This window comes from Sinocyclocheilus grahami, unplaced genomic scaffold, assembly GCF_001515645.1.
Source record: "Sinocyclocheilus grahami isolate Dianchi unplaced genomic scaffold, SAMN03320097.WGS_v1.1 scaffold365.1, whole genome shotgun sequence".
In the NCBI taxonomy this organism is placed as follows: domain Eukaryota; kingdom Metazoa; phylum Chordata; class Actinopteri; order Cypriniformes; family Cyprinidae; genus Sinocyclocheilus; species Sinocyclocheilus grahami.
This window is the reverse complement of record NW_015505544.1, coordinates 373,621-398,289: the sequence shown is the minus strand read 5'-3', so window position 1 is coordinate 398,289 and position 24,669 is coordinate 373,621. Positions and strand designations below refer to the sequence as shown.

Below are 24,669 nucleotides of genomic sequence, written 5' to 3'. Positions count from 1 at the left end.
AGGCATTGACTGAAGCAGTGTCCATACCTGAATGTAACGATTTCCCCACAGGCTACAGTGCTTTTAGCTGAGCACCAGCATTGATTTCCACAGCCTCTCAATGCATTCAAATCAGATTTTCACTGCTTATGCAGTAACAAGTTCAATGTTAATAATGTCTTTTAATATTCAACAATCTGTTTCCAAGCATTTCTGAAAAATAATAAAGACACAATGCTGGTTTGTGCTGTATTGCAGTAACAAGTTCAATGTTAATAATGTCTTTTAATATTCAACAATCTGTTTCCAAGCATTTCTGAAAAATAAAGTAAAGACACAATGCTGGTTTGTGCTGTATTGTTATCTATACAGTCATGGCCAAAAATATCGGCACCCTTGGTAAATATGATCAAAGAAGGCTGTGAAAATTAATCTGCATTGTTAATCCTTTTGATCTTTTATTAAAAAAAAAATCACAAAAATCAAACCTTTCATTGGATAAGAATTTAAAATGGGGGGAAATATCATTGAAATAAATGTTTGTTTTTCAAATACACGTTGGCCACAATTACTGGCACCCCTAGAAATTATTATGAGTAAAATATCTCTGAAGTATATTCCCATTCATATTCACAATTTTGAGCACTTCAGGGTGATTATGAACATGAAATTATCCAGTCATGGCTTCCTGTTTCACAGTATTGGCACCCCTAGAAATTCTTATGAGTAAAATATCTCTGAAGTATATTCCCATTCATATTCACAATTTTGAGCACTTCAGGGTGATTATGAAAATGAAATTATCCAGTCATGGCTTCCAGTTTCACAGGAATATAAATAGGAGGGAAAACAAAGCCCAAATTCCCTTAATCATCCATCACAATGAGAAAATCCAAAGAATATATTTCTGATGTGCAGCAAAAGATAATTGAGCTTAACAAATTAGTGAAGTGGCTTTAAGAAAAGAGCTAGAGCAGTGAAAATGTCCATTTCCACCATCAGGGCAATAATTAAGTAAAAATTCAACAACATAAAATGTTACGAAACTGCCTGGAAGAGGACGTGTGTCTATATCGTCCTAATGCACGGTGAGAAGGAGAGTTTGAGTGGCTAAAGACTCTCCAAGGACCACAGCTGGAGAATTGCAGAAAATAGTTGAGTCTCGGGGTCAGAAAACCTTAAAAAGAATTGTCAAACAGCACCTACATCACCACATGTTGTTTGGGAGGGTTTCAAGAAAAATACCCCCAGCTCATCCAAAAACAAACTCCAGCATATTCAGTTATCAGACACGACAGGAACTTCAAATGAGACTGGCTTCTATGGTCAGATCAGATGAAACTAAAAAAATGAGCTTTTTAGCAGAAAACACTCAAGATGGGTTTGGTGAACACAGGGATAAAAAGTACCCCATGTGTACAATGAAATATACTGCTGTATGTTTGATGTTGTGGGTCTATATTTCTGCTGGAGGTCCTGGACATCTTGTTTAGACACATGGCATCATGGATTCTATCAAATACTAACAGATAAAAAATCAATAAGTGACTGATTCAGTTAGAAATCTTATAATGGGCCATGTGTGGATCTTCCAACCGGACAATAATCCAAACACAAACCTCAAAAACAACACAAAAATGGGTCACTGAGCACAAAACCAAGCTTCTGCTATGGCCATTCCATATAATGACTTATACTGTGTATTTACGCGATGCGTTGCGTATCGCACCACGCAAACATAAAACCATGTCTGCATTTGTGATCGGAGAAATGACAAACAACAAGCTCAAAACTCGTGTTTGAATCATCAGTGGCAAATTCTTTAAATATAAAAAAATGGAGGCTCTCTCAAGCCGGCCTCTGCTCACTCTAGGCCTCCGGCCTCCGCTCGCTCAAGCCTGCCGTGTGTGACGCTGTGTTTCGTTGTGAAAGCGAAACTACTTTGTTTGGCCTTCCAGAAGAGGACACGACTAGAAATTAGTGGTTAAGTTGTATTTACAACACTGTTCCAGAACAGTTCAACCCAAATATTCAGATGTGCACATTTTATGGAGGACTGTTTCCTGGTCCTGGTAGAGTAGACTACAATGCCGGCTGTTCTGACTCACAGACTGTAAGTAAGTTTTTCATATTTAAAGAGTTTGCCACTGACGATTCAAACGCGAGTTTTGAGCAGTGTAGAGTAGCGCTTGTTGTTTGTCATTTCTCCGATCACAAATGCAGACGTGGTTTTATGTTTACGAGGCACGAGGCACGATGCAATGCAACGCGTAAAAAGACAGTATAAGTCATTGTAATCCATAATTATGTCCCCACTGGATGCAACAAATGCCTCGTTTACAATGGGTTTTAATGTTTTTGTCTGGTCGCTCCGGCCAGACAGGGCATCGCAGTATGGTAAGGGGTGTAACATTTCCGTCACACACTTGAGGTATTCGGCCAATCACAACGCACTGGATAGCTGGCCAATCAGAGCACACCTCTCTTTTCAGACCGATGAGCTTCAAAAAATCTACGCGTTTCAGAAAGACGGGCATAGAGGAAAAACAATAATGTACAGTATGTGGAAAATAATGTGTTTTTTGAACCTTAAACAGCATAAACATTTCATTACACCAAATACACAAAATAATGTTCTTTTTAGCAGCATCATATGACCCCTTTAAACACAGATATCAACGTGTGCTGTTCAGGTCTGATTTGATTAATAAACACATTTTCCCACGGTTCCTTGCACAAACACTACAGTATGTTATGTACAGTCATGGCCAAAAGTTTTGGCAGTTCTCTATGGGATTGAGACCCGGGGAGTTGCCTGGCCATGGATGCAAAATTTCAATGTAACGATCTTCGAGCCACTTCTTTATCACTCTTGCTTTGTGACATGGTGCTCCATCCTGCTGGAAAATGCACAGATCATCACCAAATTGCTCATGGATCGCTGGAAGAAGTCGCTCTTGCAGGACGTTTTGATACCATTCTTTATTCATGGCAGTGTTTTGGGGCAGAATTATGAGAGAGCCCACTCTCTTGGTTGAAAAGCAACCCCACACATGGATGGTCTCAGGATGCTTCACTGTTGGCACAACACAGGACTCATGGTAGCGTTCACCTTTTCTTCACCGAACAATCGATTTTCCAGATGTCCCAAACAGTCGGAAGGGAGCTTCATCAGAGAAAAGAACTTTGCACCAGTCTTCTGCTGTCCAATCCTTGTACTTCCTGCAGAATTTCAGTCAGTCCTTGACGTTTTTCTTGGAGAGAAGTGGCTTCTTTGCTGCCCTTCTTGACACCAGGCCGTTGTCCAAAAGTCTTGGCCTCACTGTGCGTGCAGATGCTCTCACACCAACCTGCTTTCATTCCTGAGCAAGCTCTGCACTGCTGGTGACACGATTCCGTAGCGGACTCCTCAGGAGGAGATGGTCCTGGCACTTGCTGGATATTCTGGGATGTCCTGAAGACTTCTTCACTGCAGTCGAACCTCTCTACTTGAAGTTCTTGATGATTCGGTAAATGGTTCTTTCAGGTGCAATATTCTTTGTAGCAATTTCCTTGCATGTGAGGCCACTTTGATGCAAAGTGATGATGGCTGCACGTGTTTGGTAACCATTGCTAACAAGAACACAATGATTGGAAGCTCTTCTTCCCTCCTTTTATAGCAATCAGTCTGCTCTTACAATCTAATTAGTATGATAGTGATTTTACCTGACTAGTAGGCCTACTCATTCACACTTTCACATGTGCTACTATGATTAGTCAATTAATGTTAGCTGGTCATTTTGTGCCAGGATCGAAAAACAGTGACATTTTTTTTTTGTGAAAAGTTAATTTTTTGGCCAATGAGTTATTTAAAATGCATCTGATCACTCACAATAATCTAGAAACAAAGAACACCACAACAGCTTAAGCAGCAAACTTGGCAAAACTCAAAATTTATGTCACTGCCAAAACTTTTGGCCATGATGACTGTACTAAAAACACCATGCATTGTTTATCACATTTTGATGTTTGCATCAAATTAACATATTGGCCTACGGATTTTCTGACGTTTACTCGGTAACTCACCTGGTACAGCGCTGCCCTTGCAATCTGGAGAAACACGAGTCACGAAAGCGCTCAAAGCCTCATAGATGGAAGGTAAAGTGGCAGTTGGTTAAATTTAGTGTACTCTCCACACACCTTCTCATACTTTGTAGGCCTACGTTCTTTCAAACGCAATAAAGCATTAACCTTTTAGCGCCACCTGACATTTAAATCAACTGTAGTTTATTTTTGCAACTTTGGAGCCCGACTGGAATTCACTGTCGTAAATATGTCGGAGAAAGTCTCTGCAGAACCAAAGGCATTTCCCAATTTCGGGGCGTTTTCAAACCGGTATAGGCGTTTTTAAACTTATTTACCTGATTTGCTAAAATCGAGTGGGCGATTCCCGGAAAAACACTGAGAGATCATATGAATATGAATGTAAGCGGATTGTGGTAAACTACAGTTTTTGATTAGTTTGTGTGAACTCGCTATGTAGCCAGTTATAAAATGCTCCAAGCAATAGCCTACTTTCACTCAGGGTGTGAGTCTAAACATAAAACATAGAAATGTCTCGTCGTAATGAAGCTTTACCTGAAAATAAGATGTATAGCTTTTAATAAAAATGGTTGTAGGCTACTCATGAAATGGGCCATACCAACATACGCTATAAAACCACGCTTATTCAGGATTTATTGCATGGGTGGAGAAATAACATCATGTAAGTTTATGAAATGCGTTCCTATTAAATTATTAAAGTATTAAATGTTATCTGTAGTTACATTCGCTATTCTGTTTGATTACCAGTCACTTATTATTTTTTGTCATCATGTTGTGGCTACTGTGTCTATATAGTCAATAAAGTGATGCCAATATTGTTTAATGTTTTCTGAGTCCTCATTCCACACTAAAAGGTAACTTATATCAGTAATATATATAAAGCTCATTCTGCAAAAATAATCAATAATCAAAATAATCCCCCCTCCCCCCACACAAACACATTTTTAATAAAAATGTAAATTTGTCCTCCCTCAATTTTTTTGGGCAAGTGTGTTCACAAAGAGAGGTTTTCAGTGGCCAGTGTGAATAAATCTAGATTTAAATTCAGAGAGAAAAGATTTTATTTGTATGCAAAATGAGGAGATGTGAACATTAAGGAGCGCTAAACATACTCATGCAATGTACAGTATGTTTCTTTCATACTCTAAGCCGAAGGGCGCTCTCACACAGAAAGTCCAATACGGACTCATAGTAGTAATGACTTATGACGTGCCAGGATGACATAGGACGCAGGTGTAGCGTAAGCTCCGGTGAGAAGTGACGAACTGGAGAGTGGAGAGAGCAAAACAAAACCCTGTCACGAATTAGAAGTACAAAATGAGGATTTGTAGAGAAAAATGTTAGAGGATTTCGATATAAAAGGAGACTGGTTTTCCTTTGCTGTAAACAAAACTGGGTTCTTGAGAGACTAGCATATTCTCACCGGAGATTAGGATACGCCTACGTACTACGTCATCCGCTGGAAGGAACACCACTCTCTCGTGTGCATTGGACAATTAGGGAAGATTACATTTATAAAGTTTTAAATATGGATATTTTTCTTATGCAAACACAATGCTTTGCTTCAGAAGGCCTTTACACACATCCAGAGGAGTGTGCAGCCATTTTTACTGTGGCACCCAGGGGGCAGTTGGGGGTTTGGTGCCTTGCTCAAGGGTCTCACCTCAGTCATGGTATTGAGGGTGGAAGAGAGCGCTGGTCATTTACTCCCCCACCTACAATCCCTGGCAGTACAGAGACTCAAACCCGCAACCTTTGGGTTACAAGTCTGACTCTCTAACAATTAGGCAATGACTTTATTGGACTTCAAAATCTCAACACCCATTCACTGCCATTATAAAGCTTGGAAGAGAAAGGACATTTTTTTTTATATATAATTCCGATTGTATTCGTCTGAAAGAAGAAAGTCATATACACCTGGCTTGAGGGTGAGTAAATCATGGGGTGATTTTCATTTTTGGGTGAACTATCCCTTTAAGCAACAACTCTGCATGTAACATTTCATAGATTGAACACAGTGAGGTATATGAAGCAATTTTAATTTATGCACATAAAACAAGCAAACAAAGTTTTACAAGTAGAAAAGAATTAGTAGAAATTGAAAAAGTGGATTCCCAAGCACCTCTCCATAATGGATGGATGGTTAAGTTTATAAGTAAATTCGTTCAAATAAAGAAAATAAAAGCTGAAAAAGCAGTTTTTGTGCTAAAAAGCAGTTTGTTTTTTTACAGATATTACTTGTTTCCTCATGAAATCTTGAACTACTAAACAACTAAACAAGCAGAAACATATTGATAATATTCAAATGATCAATGTTTTACATAAAAAGGTCCTGTAGCGTTTCACATTCTCTCTTTTTTGCAGAACTTACACCACATAAAGACTAATGTTAATATGACAAGTCTTGTTTTGGTGACTGAACAGGGTTACTTTGAAACAAACAAACACTTTTTTTCAGAATAGACTCATCTATAAAAGCTACACTGACATATGAGTCATGAAAAGTGTATTTTACAACAAAAACACAGAGATTCCCACCACTGCTAAGAGCTCGACTAACAAGTGCCCCATATTGAGAGATACATTAACACGTTTTTCAGAGACCGTGGTATCTACATATGGATTCTGTATGTCTGTTGTGGCAAAACCCTGTGATAGGGCAGGCAGATGCACTGGAGACCACTGTAGGTCCTCAGTGAGGCACAGGGGCTTCTGATTCGGCACAGGAAACAAAGCAGTCCAAGAAGGCTCCACCCATTTAGGACACACACCCCGCCCACAAACACTTGAATGCGACCAACCATGCAAATAAATGAAGCAACGATAAAGGAAAACACATTAGATGAGAATCATGCAAAGCTTCCATGTGCCATCTCTACGGCGAGAGTTTATCGGCATCTCGGTTGAATCAAATCGCCTGCTTTATTTGTCCACCATAGTTCAATTTAATTGAATGATGTCCACACAACTGGAGAGCATGATGTCCTTGTTAACTGTGAAAATGGTTCTGTACAGTTTTATTGGCATTTGCTAGTAAAACAGTCCCACGTAAAATGTCTTTTATTTATCCGGGTAACCCACGGAGAAAAAGAGGCAAAAATTAAAATCACTAGGTGCTGAAGTTAATGTGATGAAGATTACTGGAATCACAGATCCATTTTTAAAAGTCGTCATAAGTGTTGACGTCAGTGAAGTATGCGTTGGTATATGTTTTTCCTGCTAGCTGAGGGTTGAAATACTTATTTCTTTCCTCCAGGATCAAGTTATTCTTATTGAAAGCCTGTGGATGAGAGAAAAATATGTTTTCAGTTACAGAGATAAGAGAACAGAAACGGAAAATACTTGATTTTGTTTGCAAGGATGAAAAGTCAGACTGTATTGGGGTTGTGGATCTAGGCAAAAAATTAAATCAAATCACAAATCACTTGAAAATCTGAACAAAAATCTTGCTTTGAGACTGAATGATGGCCAAACCATGAAGAGGGTTTAACAAAAGACTGATTCACTTGGCTGACTATACTTTACAAACTTTAAAAAAAAAACAGCATGAAAAGTTAGTATCATTCACAGAATAATAAAAGGAGCAGTCAAAACATCACAGCATCAAGACAGATGGAAATGGAAATGGAAATGGAAGTAAACAAAGCTTTTCATACAAACTCAGAAATTTATTTTTAGTTGTTTCTGCCACCCATATGCTCAACATGGTTTCACTGTACCTCTGTGTCAGCCATTTAAAGAAGCCAGTTTACACAAAGTATAAAAATAATTTATTATAAAATGTTTATTAAAATAATAAAATAAAACAAATAAGATGTTTATGCAGTTCTTTTTTTCTTTCTTGATTATTTTCTGTTTTGATTAGTAAAATTATTGACAAGGTTCATAAATATAAAAAAAGTTTTTTTTTAATTTTAATAATGTTATTATTTTAATAATCATTTAAAATAAACAACATGTGTGTTTATTTGAATATGTTTGTTAAAAAAATTATTTACTCAGTCTCCTACATAATTAGAAAGAACAATTAAAAAGAAATGCAACAAAGCTGTAAGCCAATACCAAGCTCAGTGGGGTGGCAATAACAAGCAAGCAAAATAATAATTTAGAAAAAAAGATTAATCCGATATAGAAGGTAGAGAATAAAAGAAACGGGGGGAAAACGCATGCAACAAAATGGTCGTAGACAGCCATAATCACGACATGACACCAAAATTACACTGCCTTCTCACAAGCCTCAGTATTTGCTCTGTGGGATGATGGGAAATGCTGGTGACATATGCAGACAGAACGAATGGGCGAGCACACCTGCCACGTACACGATGGTCAGGGGAAGGAGAGGGGATTCGCGAGAGGTCTGAGAGTCAGAGGAGAGGAAGGTAATGCCGGTCAAGAGTTAGTAGAAAATCTCCAGGCCTCGCGCTACACCAGTGTTAGAAGACAAAGGCTGGCAAATGTGGTGCTCGTCCAAAGGCAAGAGAACGGAAACATCAGGCTGAAAAGAGGAATGGAGCACAATCATCCTCAGGGCAGCAGGAGACAGAAAGAAGGCCTACACTGTCATTTTTGGTCTGTTTGTGAAGCTATCATTAAAGTCATCATGAAACACCCTCGCAAACCATTTTACCTCCGTAATGAAAGACTTCAAAGTAAACCAGAATAATTAAAAAGGAAAAAAATGTCAGGCAGGAGTAAATTTCATCCATCAGGTTATTTCATACCAGAATGGAGTTTACAGTCAATTGTGGCACTCTATTTATCTCCTAAAACATCAAAACTCCCACTTTTAAGGAGGATTTTTGACCGGGGTGTTGAGGTTTAATGTCAAGTTCACTCTGAAAAGCATCATGATGTATCTCAATGGTAAATGTATAATAGCTAGAACTGTAGTAACTTTTAATTACATAAAAGAGATAATTTACCCCAAAATGAAAAATTTGTTTAACTTATTCACCCTCATGATGTTCCAAACCCAGAAAACTTTTATTTTCAGAGCACAAAGAACAATATTTTCTATATTCTATTATCATTTTAAGCCATCCACTGAAAGTCCACACAACCTTTTTATGCATCTAAAAATAGTACAAAATTACATAAAAAATGTAATCACATAATCCATTTGATCAGAAAACATGGACTAAACGACTTAATTTATATATACTTTCTGGAAGACTTTTTGACGTATGAAAGTTTTGGCCGTGTGGACTTTCAATGAATAGACAAACATGATGGGAGAATATTAAAAATATCTTACTTTGTGTTCTGGAGATGAACGGAAGTCTTATGCACTGAAAAAAAAAGACTTTGAAACAATTTTCATTCAGAAATTGCTAGTAAATTTCACAAATATTTACAAAGAAACACATTGAATTAAACATTACATTTTGTAGAATGTAGACAGACTGAAATAGTCTTTTCTTGTAAAACATACTCCAATCATTTTTTATAAAAAAACAACATTTTTTTCAGTGTGGGTTTGGAACGACATGAAGCTCTTTGGCTATTAATTAACACAATTTTCCCTTTTAACATGGTCTAGGTGACATCAGCCATTTCAGAATTCTTTTCAAATCACTTTGATTAAATATTATGAAGACGTTTTTCTTTAGAATAACATGGACGAATCACAGGACTTTAAGGATCCTGTATGGGAAAATATATTCCATACTTACAGTAACAAACTGACAGCATTCAGAAAAAGAGACAATACAACAATATGACAAGTAAGTTGTGCATGTCAATAGTATTATATAGCCTTGAATTTCATTCATTCCTCTCATAAGTAGAAAGCCTGGCGAGTGAACTTGTACAGTCTCAGGACAGTAAAACAAAGAGTCATTTGTTACATTACCCTTCAGCTGGGATATTGTGTAAGTGATGCTATTCTAGTGCAATACATCCAGCTGATGAAATATGCAACTTCACAAAAGTGTCTGAACAAGCAATAACTGAGGAGCACTTTCTGTAATTAGTCATGAGTCTTGTACATTCACGTCTAATGAAGCCTTAACTGTCCTTCTGACTAAATGTGAAAAATTATGGTGAGCTTTATTTTCACTGTGCTTATGAAAAAATTATCCATGTGTCTAAATCTCAGCGTGCACTGCATAACTTTAAAGCATTATGTAATAAAAAAAAAAACTAAATTTAAAAGAAAGGTTCATTTTTCAGGGTTTAAGTAACCCACTAACAACAATAACATTCTCAGAAAACTACTGACATGAGCTGCATATTGGTTTCTGATTTCATTTGAGACAATCTCACACATACACTGAGTATACAAACTGAATCAAAACTTCACTTATGAGAAAGCAGTGTATGAATGTATGAATTGATTTAGTCACAAGACACATCGCACATATTCACACACAGACCACATACTAAATCCATCATCTCATTTCCCATATTAATAACATTTCTGATATAACGAGTGAATAACACCCACCTTAATGGCTTCAACTGAGTCGTACTTGTCCAGTTTGTTGATGTGGTTAGTGATGCTGGTGTTGAGCGGGGCGGCGGAGATGGGGTGGATGACCGTGGCATCATGGGACTGCTGCTGGTATCTCTGACAGTAAGTGTACACCAGTAGGGTCACCAGACAGCCGAGTATGGAGCTGCTCAGGCCCACGGCGATCATGTGGAACACATTGAAGTCTGGCAAGAGAGGCAAAACGGCTAATGGCTAAATGATCTGATGCAAGCATAATGGCTGGGGCACTGATCCTGAAGCCAGAGGATATCAATTAACCATTACCCGAGCCAATTAAACACTATAGTAAATTACAGTCAGCATTGCTGTTGCCCTGTGAGTGTGCATGAACAGTCAATAATTGCTATAAATGGAAGGACTTTACAGTGGAAAGACATTCCAAATGCATATTTGTTTAATGGGTCCCAAAAAGCTTTGAGGCACATTGTCTTTGTAATCAGTGTATTGAACCTCAGTTTTGATTCACATTGGATAATTAGCAACTAGAATTATGTCGTTCTCTGGAATACTGGATTTTGACTGGTCAGTTGTGACATTAAGCAATCAAATATGCTTGCATAATAAACACTGAACTGTATATTTCACTGTTGTTCAAAGGAAAACATAATGCTGCTACTTTAATGTCTCTTGTATGACCTAGGAGAAGAATTTTTTTTATATATTCTACATTTAAAAGTTTGGGTCTCCTAGAATCTAAAGAAGTCTCTTAAAGCCCGTTTCCACCACAGGAACTTTCCCCAGGAACTAGGGTACTCGGTGTGTTTCCACCACAGGAACCAGAATCTAAATAAAGTTCTGGGCAAAAATTTGCCCCTCAGAAAGTCCCTGCTCACGAGGTAGTACTTTTTTAAAGGTCCGGAACTTTCGGGGGTGGGACTGAACATGCTGATTGGTTGAGTTCACGCAGCATTTGGATTGGTTGACTCTACGCAGCATTGTATTTCAACCACCATTTAAAAAGCCTGTTGCGGTGCATTGCTGGTGCAGTCCAAAGGATGAAATCCAGCGGGAACTGGAAACGGTGACAAACTAAATTATGATTGCCCATCGTTTTGTATGACATTATCATTGTTTGACATTAGCGCCCCCTCCTGGACTGGGAGGAGGAGTCGTGCGCAGTCCTATGTCACCAGACGATTTGCCTAATCTTCACGGTACTTTAGGCCGTGATGGAAACGCAGACAGCAACAGGTCTGGGGGAAAAAAAGTTCCGGGACAAATTTTTCCAGGCAATTTTGGTGGAAAAGAGGCTTTATTCTCACTAAGGCTGCATTTATTGGGTCAAAAATACATTAAAAACAGTAATATTGTGAAATATTATTACAATTTAAAAATTTTCTATTTTTACATATTTTATTCTAGTGGTGTCAAATAAATGATGCTGATTAAATATGCTGATGCAAACATTGAAAACAGTTGTGCTGCTCAATATTTTTGTGGAAACAGTGATACTTTTTTTCCAGGATTCTTTGATGAATAGAAAGTGCAACCGAACAACATTTATTCAAAACTGAAATATTTTGTAACATTATAATTTTCTATACTGTCACTTTTAACCAATTTATTACATTCTTGTGGAAAAACTTACTGATCCTAAACTTTTGAATGGTAGTGTATACATTTTAGCTAGCTAATCCACAGAAAAAAATACTTTGGCTTTTTATTAGTGGAAGATTTCAGCTGATCTGCTAAACTAAGCTAGAATAATAGGATAATTTCATCTTAAATCAATGTCCATATACTTTTTTATTTGGCAAGTAGTCATGTAATAAATGGGATACAATAATATATACAATAATATGTTTAGTTAGCTGGTCAGCGATAAAAGGCTGCTTGTACACTATTTACCTCCACACCATCTTTCCTCCTGACTTGAACGTGCAACAGACGTTTCTGAGGAAAAAAGAAAAAAATCAAGGGAAGAACAGGGAAATGAATCCGTCAGGCTGATAAATGAGATCTTTAGAAGTTTCAGAACATTACAGCAAGTGAATTTCAAACTCAACCTATTATCGTGAAATTCAAAGGCTGAATAAGGAAAGTGGCACCTGCGACGCATTTTTATGATCAGTAATGGAAGTAAATGAGGTATAAAACTTTTCTAACGAGCTATAATGGAATGTTACTCTGTGAAAGACATGAGGGCTCTGCAGGCCAGACAATATTTACACAAGATTTACAGAATGGTCTTAAAAATTCACTCCCTGCGCTACACTGTGAGCGAGGTAATAACTCCCCTGACGATCACACGTTTAGCTATTTCCATCTCTATAAAGAGGCAGATCACATAATAACTCATCATTTTAAAGATGAGCACATTCAAAATTAGGTGACTGTGTTCATTGTAGCTCATCATCAGAGAAGGAAGTACTTTCTTACAATTAGCTCCCTCATGTTTGAGTTTGTAAAACTTGTTGGATTTCTCTCTCACAGCGGAAGTATCTAAGGTATCGAGTGTATGAATGCAAATGCTACACAAACAATATCAGCGTAATGCATTTGTTCAATCGTGCCACTTAGACAGGGCAGAGGATGAGAGGCTAATTATCCCTGCACTGCAGAAATCAATGGTTTGGTGTGTCTCGCATTACTTCTTGTCAATAAGGGAAGATCCCTGTTTGTCCAGGGGTCGATATGGCAAGTATTTGAGTGTATATGTGTGTGTGTTTCTGTAATCACCTGGGATGAAGTTGGAGATGGGCAGGCAGGCACGAGTTTCACTGCTGTTGCCTGAGCACTGGTTGCCGGTGGGAAACAGGGCGTCACAATGCCGCAGGCGAACCTGAGACCCTGATGAGTCACAGGGGGACCATTCAGACCAATCAGACCAGCTCTCTGTACATGACAACAACAAGCCCAAATCAGATGCAAAGGGAATGTGAAGAGGCTTCTGTCTATCTATCTATCTATCTATCTATCTATCTATCTATCTATCTATCTATCTATCTATCTATCTATCTATCTATCTATCTATCTATCTATCTATCTATCTCTCTATAAAGTATATTGGGTCCATTTTCATTTCATGGTGATTTTAATGGTGGCAATTTTGGTGACAACCCTGCTTAATAACTTTTTTCTTACACCTACTGTATAGTACATCGATGACTCATCAGTGTCTCAATCATTCATGAGACTGCTTGTCCTTATCCTATGAGAAGACATTTCTCTTAATTATTCATGACAGCATGTGTTGCATTTTTATGGCAGATGCTTCAATCACGTAGATGCATTCATGGAGTATCTGACACAAATGTAACTGGTCTTTAGAGCTTCTTGATATAACTGATCAATCTGCTTATATAAACATTACAAAATAAGTCTCAAAACTTATTAAAAATGCAACAGTGCATTCATTTTCACAGTGCAGAGTACAAATGGTTGTGCTTTTATTAGAACATTAAAATCTAGCCATCACAGGATATGTGTATTTGTATAATGTACTGTGAGCTTACAAAACCATGTATAGCATATTTGTTCATTTTGATGTGTACAATATAATGGTGAAGAGCAATGTGCATTTGTAGGAACTTTTGATGCTTTTAACTCAATGAGAGTGCAATAAAACTGACTGGATCTGAAGCCGCTGATGTGTTTTCCGTCTCCCTTCTTTCCCCTGTAGCTAATCACACCCACTTTTGTAACATTTTTCAAAACTGCTGTGAGACCTAACTGGATCTGAAACAGGGGAATTCATGACCCTTTAAACCAGCCCAGATGGTTTGCTGGTCTCTAGATGGTGTAAGATGATCTAGCTAGTTTCCCAGCCTGACAATACCCCAAGATCCCTCTAAAGGCCCTGATATACTCAAAGCAAAGTTCTTTTTTGTTCTTTGTTTAATAGTGTTAAGAAGTTTAAAATGCAGCTTTGGTATACTGTTAGTAAACAACCTGATGCCACTGGTGCTGCTTAGAGTGGCATTTAGATAAATATATAAATACTGTATGTGCTGTGCACTTTTCTATCAATACCAAAATAAACACAACAAAATAACAAAGGTGAGAAAGCAGCAGTTCAGAAAGCATCTAAAGATAGTGATGTGAATATGTTTGCACCAGCTCTGCAATTTGGCAGTCATGCCACGTTTATTTATACAGCACAATAGCTTGCTTTAAATCAAGCTGCTTTACAGTATTACAGTCATGAAACCCCTTATTATAGCATTGGTGGTTCACACCTCAGATTTGAAAAAGAGGGCGAGAAGATGGCAGGGAAGGGATTGGACTAAAAGAGATCATTCTCCTGATAAATGTGGAGAAACATTTAGAAACCGATGACATATACACACACGATTCAGCCAGTCACAACTCCGAATTGATGCATGCACCTCACATTTTGTGCCGTTGCATCAACATTGCTTTTTAAACTGGAAGAATGAAATGGCTCTGAACAACTTAATAATAAACACAATGAGTGTTAATATTTTTTTCATTGATGTGCAATGTCCAAATGTGGTTATCGTATGAGTGAACTGATTATCTGTTTGGCCTCCAAGCTAATTTAAACTAGACTGTACAAGGGAACCTAAAAAGGTTGGAATCCAGTTTAGGGGAACTTCCACAAAGGGTCTTCTGATTAGCATTCCCCTCACTTATCACATCCTGTCTCCCGGCTGCACTGTACAGCTACACACGCACTTGTGTGATGAATGGTGTGACAGATAGACCTGAACACAGCTAATAAAAGGTCACTCCGTAACCTCACTACAGTTCTGGCTAATGGATGGACTGACATTTGAATACAAGCTCTCTTCTCCCATTCACCTTTCCGTGGATCAATGTGCGAGGTTTGACTCCGTCATCAATCGCCTTATCTTGCCCTCCTCTCTTGCACTCCCTGCTGTGGGCTTATGCATATTATCTTCATATCGCAAGCTCAGCTTTACCATTTGCTTTTCTATGAAGTGTGACATTTTGATTTCCTCTGCTTTCATTCCCCCACGGGCTGCTTTATACGCAAGACGTGATGAAAGGAAAGCAGGTACAAGACAAAGGCTTCCTATCCGAAAAAAGTCATGTAATTTTCTGCCGGATTTAAGGTGTGAGTGTGTTTGTGTGAGAGTTCACGTAGGCTGAGTTCATGCACGTGATAAAGTGTGTGTGTGTGTACCAGGGCAGGGTTGGATGTTGCAGAGGGCTTCTTCAGTATGCAAACCCAGGCAGATGTCACCTCCGTAGGCAGGTGGAGGGTTGTTACAGGTGCGTGTGCGCATGTAGTGGCCTCCTCCGCATGTCACTGAGCATTTAGACCAAGGTGACCAGCACGACCAGCTCCCATCCACTGAAAGATAAGGAAAAGAGGACACTCAAATTACTGCTGCACTTGTGTCATGAATAATTTTGGGACTAGCATCTTACATTTCTTTCAGTAAATAGTCAAAACATTTTTCGGAATTAATTTTTAGTGTGATTGCAACCCTAAGTGTGTAACAATAGTTCATATAGATAAAGGCAAATGTGCTTTGTGATTTTTTTTCTCTACACTTCTCACACTGTTGCTCAGCAAAGAGGAGTCATTCAGATAAACATGTTTAGTCATTAAATTAAATGGGAAATATCATGGAAAACATGATTTAAAATAATACAAATAAAAGAGTTAATTTTAATATGAACACATACAGTAGCCTCATAACACAAATGATCTGCAAAAACAGGCCATTCAGAAGGCATCACATTTGTAATATCAGAACTATAATGATTTAGATATCAGAACCTATTCAATATTCAGCAGTCTGGTGGGGCTGTGACTCATTTCACATTTGAAGAGGCTAGCCAATCATAGCACAGCTCATTTACATTTAAAACTCTTAAAAGAACACTGGCCTGTTAAAAGGATGAGAGAGGGTAGAAAAGAGTCACATAAACTAAATTCTCTATTGAAAAAAAACCAGTTAAAATTAGCCTTAGCTGGGTTTAGATGATCTATTGGGATTTTTTTTTTTTTTTTTCACTTTTCAGCTGACCAGTCTGGGAGACCACATTAAATCAAGTCATCTTAGGCTGGTTTTCCAGCAGGGTTATGACTGTATTTGATCTTGAAATACTGATTAGAAACGGACTTTGAGGGGGAAAAGTGAATATGCTCCATTTAATTTAAACAGATCCAAGAAATGTATTCATCTAGTACCACAATATGAATTAATGACATCACCCTAGTCACCTCTGATAAGATCATTACAATGAAATCATCTGGTGTCAAAACAAGCTAAATCCTACTGTGCTTGTGTCGTGAATAATTTTGGGAATAGCATCTGTCATTTCACAGTAAATAAAGAAAATTGAATAATAATATCGGAATAATTTTGAGTGTGATTGCAACTCTAAATGTGTAACAATAGTTTATATTGATAGAGGCAAATGTGTTTTATGATATTTTTGCTGCACTGCTGCTCAGCAAAGAGGAGTGATTCAGACTGAGCATTTTTAGTGTCGTTAATATTAAATTGGACATATCATGGAAAACAGGATTTAAAATGACTAAAATATTACAAACAAAAGAGTTCAATTTAATATGTACATACTCCAATAACACAACCCTTTACTGAAAATGATCTCCATAAACAGGTAATTCAGAAGGCACCGCATTTGTAATATCAAAACTATTATGATTTAGATAACAGTACCTATTTAATATTCAGAAATTTTGGTGGGGTTGGAACTCATTTCATATTTGAAGAGGTTAGCCAACCATAGCACAGCTCATTTACGTATAAAACTATGTTAACAGGGTGAGAGAAGGTAGAAAAGTGACAAAACTAAGAAACACAAACATACAACTAAATAAATTCTCTGCTAAAAAACAGCTAGTTTTAGATGGTTTTAGCTGGTCTGTTGACTAGTGTCAAAGAGGTTTTGGCCACTTTTCTGCTGGTTTTCAGCAGGGTTATTACTGTATTTGATCATGAAACATTGATTATAAGTAGACTTTGAGGGAAAAAAGTAAATATGAATATCATTTGAATGAATGACATCACCCTAGTTACCTCTAATACAATCACTACAATGAAATCATCTGGTGTCAAAACCAGCTAAATCCAGATGCTAAAACTGCTGGGAATCAGGGGTGGATGAGGAGAGAGGCTGTTCACACAATCTGCTCTGGAGCTCTGTTTCTCCCTCGCGCTCTCACTCTGACCCCTGCTCTAATTAATGAAGCTAAACGAACCATCAATTCTCTCCCTCACCTCTTCAGCGAGTGCCAAGTTCAGGGTCATCACCCGCGACAACTGGGGGAACAGAGAACAACTCACAAAACACTACGACTGTCTTGGCACTAATTAAAGGAAAACAACCACACTGAGTCTCATTATACATTAGCATTAGCCGTCTGACAGGTTTGAGGAAGAGGGTAGACTGACATGAGTAGATTTTGGCTGTTTATTAGCATACTGATTACTGTATAGTGCACTATTGGCTTCTATAAAAAACACTTTATGTTAAACGGTATACAGTATGTAACAAATATTTAAAAAATTCTATTACAAAATATTTAAAAACAGCATTATGGTAGTGTACATTTGTGCCACGACCTCACAGCACATTTAGTTAAAGGGGTCATATGATGCGATTTCATGTTTTACTTTGGAAGTGTTTTTGGATTGTTTAAAGCTGTTTGTGCATACAGAAGATCCGTAAAGTCGCAAAGATTAAAGTCTCAAACCCAAAGAGATATTCTTTATAAATGTGAACGCTCATCCACACCCTCCTAAAATGCCTCGTTCAAACACGCCCCACACATATCTACGTCACTGTGTGGGAAGATTTGCATAACACCGCCCAAATATATACACAAAGAAAGAAGGCGTGACTTTTATTCTCGCTGTAGTATTGTTGCTGCTGCCGCCATGTCGTGGAGACGCTGTGTTTCTCGCTACGAAAGCCAAAATAATGTTCTTTTTAGCAACGTTATATGACTCCTTTAAGCAAATGACATCCAATTATTATCCAAGTAATAAGCAGTTATTATTATTAAGTTGAAGATGTACAGAGAAACTTTCGCGTGCTCACAAGAAACTTTTCGCATGCGCACTAAAAACTTTTTGCCAGCTCACGCGTTACAGTTCCAGTTGCGTCACTTCTGGAGAAGGGTCTGGCTGCAGACATGGGCTGCGTTCCAGTAAATTTTTTTAATGCCCTTCACTCGCTAACTTCCCTCCTTCTCATTCACTTGGATGTACGTCATTGATTATGTTGCATGAGTGCCCACTACTGGCGGAACCCTTGGAATGGGCTGAACTGGAACGTCCTAAGCCCTTGATCACTTAGAATCTGCTATAGAGTTAGTTTATTGTTTTCATTTTTCCCCTTACAAATTTGTTTGGTGCAGCATTCTATATGCATATAGGTATGTTTGGGCTGTTATAAATGTTTTAAAAAAATCATTTATATATTATAGATTTGTTTGGGGCAGGGATAAATTGAATCTGCGATGACGTCATAATCGTGTTGCATTGTGGTCTATAGAGTGGCCTGAATGGTGCATATGAAGCAGACTCGCTCCCTCGGTCAAAATCAAGGGGTCGAGGGTATGTCCATATAAACTTCCCTCATTCACTTCACGAAGTGGAACACACTTCAAAATGGCAGCGGGGATTCCCCCGAGGGGAAGTGCTTAGGGAAGTTCGCGAATGTGTGTCTAAAAGTGGAGTAGAATGCAGCCTCAGACTTGCACTATCAGACACCTGCGCTTCCGCAAGTGACGCACGCCACTTGCATTTTTTTATTTAATTCATTAATTTATTTTTTATTGAATCTCTCAGAATTTTACAACAGTAGCTAGGGGGTGAAGACAAGAAAAAAGATACAAAATTACAATGTCACTTGCAATCGCCACTTGCACTCTCTGCTACCTGCGACGTCACTTGCAATTGACACAAATGGTGCGTTGCCAATGGAGACGAGACGCTGTAGTGGTTAAACGATTAAAACTAATTTAATACCATCACGTACAGGGTCCTGCAAGTCACGTGTAGGAGAAAAAGACAAGACCTGCAAATCCGTGGCTACAGAACAGCAGAATATGAACACAATGCGCAAAGTCTCTCATTAAGCGTTTTCCTCCCGTAGAAAGCCATAAACACTTAATATGGCTTAATGTATTATTGCTATTAAAAGATTCGAAATTCGATATACAGTTTATTAATATAATGTCCTACTACAAGGCAAGCAGATGGCCAGTATATGAACACAACGTGCAATTTAACACATTGCGTTCTGAGCTCGTCTGCTTGCCTGTATGGATTTGGTCCTTTTGATGTCACTTTCTTAATGCATTTCTTAATGCGCGTTCATATCTGCTTGCTTGTATTTAGTATGCATCAACAATAAGATTGAATTTGATCTTTATCACCTTAGTCCGTTATGCCACATTACCACATTTTGTGGTATGGGAGTAAAACACTATATACATATACATATACAGTACATTATATTAATAAACTGTATATCGAATTTGATCTGTTAATAGCACTATCTTAAAACATTAAGCCATATTAAGTGTTTAGGGTTTTCTACGGGAGGAAAACGGTTAACGAGAGACATTGTGTTCATATTCGCATTGTGTTCATATTCTGCTGTTTTGTGGCCACAGATTTGCGGGTCTTGTCTTCTTCTCCTACAGGTGGCTTGCAGGACCTGTACGTTATGGTACTAAATTAGTTTTAATCGTTTAACGCACCATTTGTTTCAATTGCAAGTGATGTCGCAGGTAGCGGAGAGTGCAAGTGGCGATTGCAAGTGACATTGTAGGCTAATTTTGTTTATTTTTTCTTGTCTTCACCACCTGGCTACTGTTGTAAGCTTTTGAGAGATTCAGTGTAAATAAATAAAATTAAAATAAAAATGAAAAAAGACTGCAAGACAAGTGATTGCAAGTCACTTGTGGAAGCGCAGGTGTCTGAGTGTGCAAGTCTGAAGGCCGTTCCACACTGAGCGTGATGCGAAAAAGCGAGGCGAATTGCCGACGAACGATTGTTCGCCTTCTACTAATTCACACCTGCACGCAAGGTGGCGCCGACCAGCAATGCATTTTTCCTCAGATATGTATCTCATATATGGATTTAACATCGTCCACTGCTCAATATACAGCATTAAACTAATATAGCTAAATAAAGTTAGGTTCTACGCCAGAAACACAAACTATCCATAATGCTTACAAGAAAACATCGTAAAATATAAATAGAAGTACAATTAGCATCAAGCCACATTTTAAAATTTATGTATTTATTAATGTATTTGCTTAAAACCCACTTTAAACCATCATCGAGTGCTTGTAATAACTCCCGATTGTGATCTATAGTTGATTTTGATTCTAGGCAGACATGCACACTGCTTATTGTCATAAACATCCTTTATTGTTATAAAATGAGTGCAAGAGCATGTCTGCAGCCAGACCCTATTGCACTTCTGCCATCTTACAATGAAGAAAACAATAGCATGGATGTCATGAACTAACTGAGATCTATTTTAAACTTGGCCTTCAATACAAAGACATTGTTTCTGTTCTTGCATTCCGACACAAATATATCATTACTGAATGGCACAAGAACAGCTTTTTCCCTCAGGCTATATTCCACCTGAACAATACATAACATCTCAGGACTGTACTTCTGTAAAATAGCACATTTGCACATTCATAATTCTGTCTATTTTCTCTATATGTTTATTACCATATAGCTATTATTTTTATTTATTTATTGTCTATTCTCTTTATTATTAGTGTTATATTTCATTTTATTAACTTGATTTATATGTATGTCTGCACTATGTCTGTACTTTCTCTACTGGAAGCTCCTGTCACCACAACGATTTCCTTGTGTGTGTAAACACACTTGGCAATAAAGCTCTTTCTGATTCTGATTCTGACATTTAAAATGCATTTTGAGGTCTAGACGTGATTGGTACAGTAAAAAGTGCTCAAATTTTGGATTTCAATAGGGAAATATATATTGTTCCACATAAAACTTTAAGTTCCAGTTAAAATATACGTATAGGTATGGCAAACTTGTTAAAATTGTCTTTTTTCACAAGATCAAAATATCCTTTATTAAACCACTTTGTCAGATTTAATGCATCTTTGCAGATTGTGGAGAAATGCTGAGTTTCTTCATTCAGCTCTAACAGCTCTTTTAGCGACTAGAGCTATATATGGACAAAGCGTCTCGTTAAATAAAGGCACTTCAGTAAATGACAAATGAATACTCCACAAACTGCTCTAACGAAATCCAAAATTAAAGCTCAATACACACAGCCGTATTGTGCCATTCAGTCCATTTCACAGCGAGGTTTCTCTGCCGCCACAGAGGATGCATTAAAGCGGACATATGGGGCTGGGATATAAGTATACTGGACCCTTGAACTTGGCTTTATGGACCTGCCTTGAACTTGCTAATGCACACAGTATTGTGCCATTAGCCCATTTCAAGGCACGGTTTCTCGGCTGTCTCAGTGCTTTAAAGCGGACATTAGGGCCGTGATATAGGTAGAAAAGCACATTTTTGAGCAAACTGGTCTTTATTAAGCCACGTGCATTCATACTCTCATTTTCTTCACAGTAAAATTGCAGTGACGGACAGAGGAAATAGGATACTGTTTACATAAATCAGACATTGTAACGTGTGCACATGTGAAAAGTGTGAAATGTCAATAGTTTCTCATGAACATGCAATAGTTTCTTGTGCAAAAGTCTGTTTATTTTTTATTTTTGCAAAGGTTTAGGGGCTCTGTAATGATGAATCTTTCCACCCTAAAAATGTTATATATATTGTTATAATATAAATTGTGAGTTATTTTAGCCATGATAACGGTGTAGTGAAAATCGCGCAACATATGTATGCGAGACCCTATAAAAAATATTTCAGTCTTTCTATTTCAAAATTTCATATTTAATTCAATGTTACTTGTTGTTTCTTTGTAATTATTTGTGATATTTACTAGCAATTTCTGAGTGAAAATTTCTTCAAAGTAAATCCTACACCGAATTTTCCAGTGTATTTCATTCTAGCAGTATAAAATATTTTTAAAACTAGTGCCCGATTTTGTTTTGGAAAGCTCAAATTTACTTTTTACTGTCTGTTGCCTTTGAAGTCACAGCTCAGAATAGTTGCTAGTAAAGGTTTTATAACTATATGTGTTGTTGACTGTATCTCACACTGTTTGAGAAAAAACAGAAAAGGTGACTTTTTTTTATATAAAAAACATAAGTAAACCAAATATTGCATTTTATCATCTGTTATAACTTCTCTATTGTGAAAAATGACAAATCAGCTCATGTCTGCCCCTGCGCGACTGATCATCTCATTTCACCCTTGTGGCCTGCAACAAGAAAATATTCATTCATTTCAGAGCCTCTAACACACCAAGACCCATGTCTGCCTCTCTCAAAACAAAATAATGCATTTCAAAGGTCTGACTTTGTATGTATAAAGATTTAGCTGGGCAAGAAGGAACCAATAAAAGACACAGTGAGAATATTGGTCACAGACTAGCTCCAGTTCAGAGACACTTATGGAGGTGTAGAGCAATTTGATGTGTTCTTTTCCAAGCTTCCTGCTGGGATACGCTTGATGAAAGTCATCTGTATTATTCTGTCATCGTCTGTACAAAGGAGCTATTGAATCTAAGCGCTACTAAGACGTTTCATTGGAAGTAGACAAGGACTGAATAAACTTAGTGAAGCGCAGAGCACAGTTACTGATCAACAGTGCGCTCACATAGTTTGCTGTACAATCTGTCATCCGCCGCTTTTATAAAATTTGCGCTGCGATTCTTGATCTGTTGCCAATTACTCCTACAGAGAAAAACATCAATAAGTCTAATCAGGTCTTAAAAGCCCTGGAGGTCTTTGTTAATGAAACAGTCCTGCTGGTCTTGCTACTGTCACTTTACAGGAAATATGTGATTTCCTGTTAGAAAACAGCTGCTGTAAAATTAAGACTGAGGAGCTATTAGTTTTCCAGCATATCATGAAGAGCTATAAACTACAGTACGCCCTGCTTTGATGGTTTGGGAGACATTCATCTCCAAAAACAGGCTATTGATTAATTACGATTGCAAAACAAATTCCACCTTGCCTGATTGTGTCTTGTTCACCGTTAGGTATCATAAAATACCCAAGTAGCACATTTCCATTTAGACAGCATATTTCCAGCACACAACGATGAGCGCTCATTTAATTAGAGAGCTTTTTCCCCTCCTTCAACTTTAGATAGGGTGTACACCATTGTCACAAGCCTTTTAATGACTGAATCCTGCTTTCCCATCACTGCCAGTGTAATTAGCTTGAAATGTGATTACACACAACGATGCCACAGAGATTTCTTTCCATTTCCACTGGCAAATTGAGGTCCTCGCACCTTAAAACAGGGAGACTGTCTTACATGTGTACAAATAATGCACACAAAAGTGGGTTGTGTCTCTCTTTTATCGCTCATTGATGTCTGGAATTCTTCTTTATTCCCTGCACACCAGTAACAAACTGAAAGAGGACAGTTTTTATGATTGTCTCCATGAAACATAGAAACATTTGTAGAGAGGAGTCTGTATTATATTTGTGTTGTATATAGCGTTGGGTACCGAAACCCGGTGCCAATATGGCACCTGTACCTATGCAACCGGTATGTACTAGAATCGAATCAGAATGCAGATTTCGGTGCCTCATTTCGGTGCCACTTAAATGCTTGAGCGAAAGATTGAAATATTTGTTCTCCGAAATGGACGTAAGGATCACCGTCACCACACGTGAAAAATAATTTCTCGACTGAGAAAATTCACGAACGCAAGTCGGAAAGCTCTAATAATACAAATCCAACACATATTTGTAGTAATGCGAGTGTCCATGTTGTTTTCACATTCCAACTTAAAAGCACAAGTGTGATTACTGCACTGACATGTTTTAAGATCAGTCAGTGCAAGTTTCTTTCAGTTGAAACAGCTCAGATTTACATTTTAGTCTAGGACTAGGCTTAAGCCTTGTCTGTGAAACCGGGGGACAATATATTATGAACAAAATGTATAGCTATCAATTTAAATATATGATATTTAAAAAAAATTAATAATTTAATTTCACACAACTGGATCATTCTGTGTAAGTGATAAAAATTTGGGGTCAATAAGAT

At 37.8% G+C, this 24,669-nt stretch overlaps 1 protein-coding gene across 1 annotated transcript in view; it reads right to left on the bottom strand.

Moving 5' to 3' along the window:
* Positions 1-6,097: 6,097 nt before the first annotated feature.
* The window catches only part of LOC107549180 (semaphorin-5A-like), a 163,031-nt gene continuing 144,459 nt past the window's right edge, over positions 6,098-24,669 (bottom strand). The window contains exons 17-21 of the mRNA XM_016230171.1: positions 15,666-15,836; positions 13,235-13,390; positions 12,404-12,448; positions 10,508-10,719; positions 6,098-7,342 (exon numbers count right to left, since the gene is read on the bottom strand). Of these exons, the coding sequence (XP_016085657.1) occupies positions 7,223-7,342; positions 10,508-10,719; positions 12,404-12,448; positions 13,235-13,390; positions 15,666-15,836 (704 nt within the window). The 3' untranslated portion in view covers positions 6,098-7,222. The remainder of the gene's footprint in view (positions 7,343-10,507; positions 10,720-12,403; positions 12,449-13,234; positions 13,391-15,665; positions 15,837-24,669) is intronic.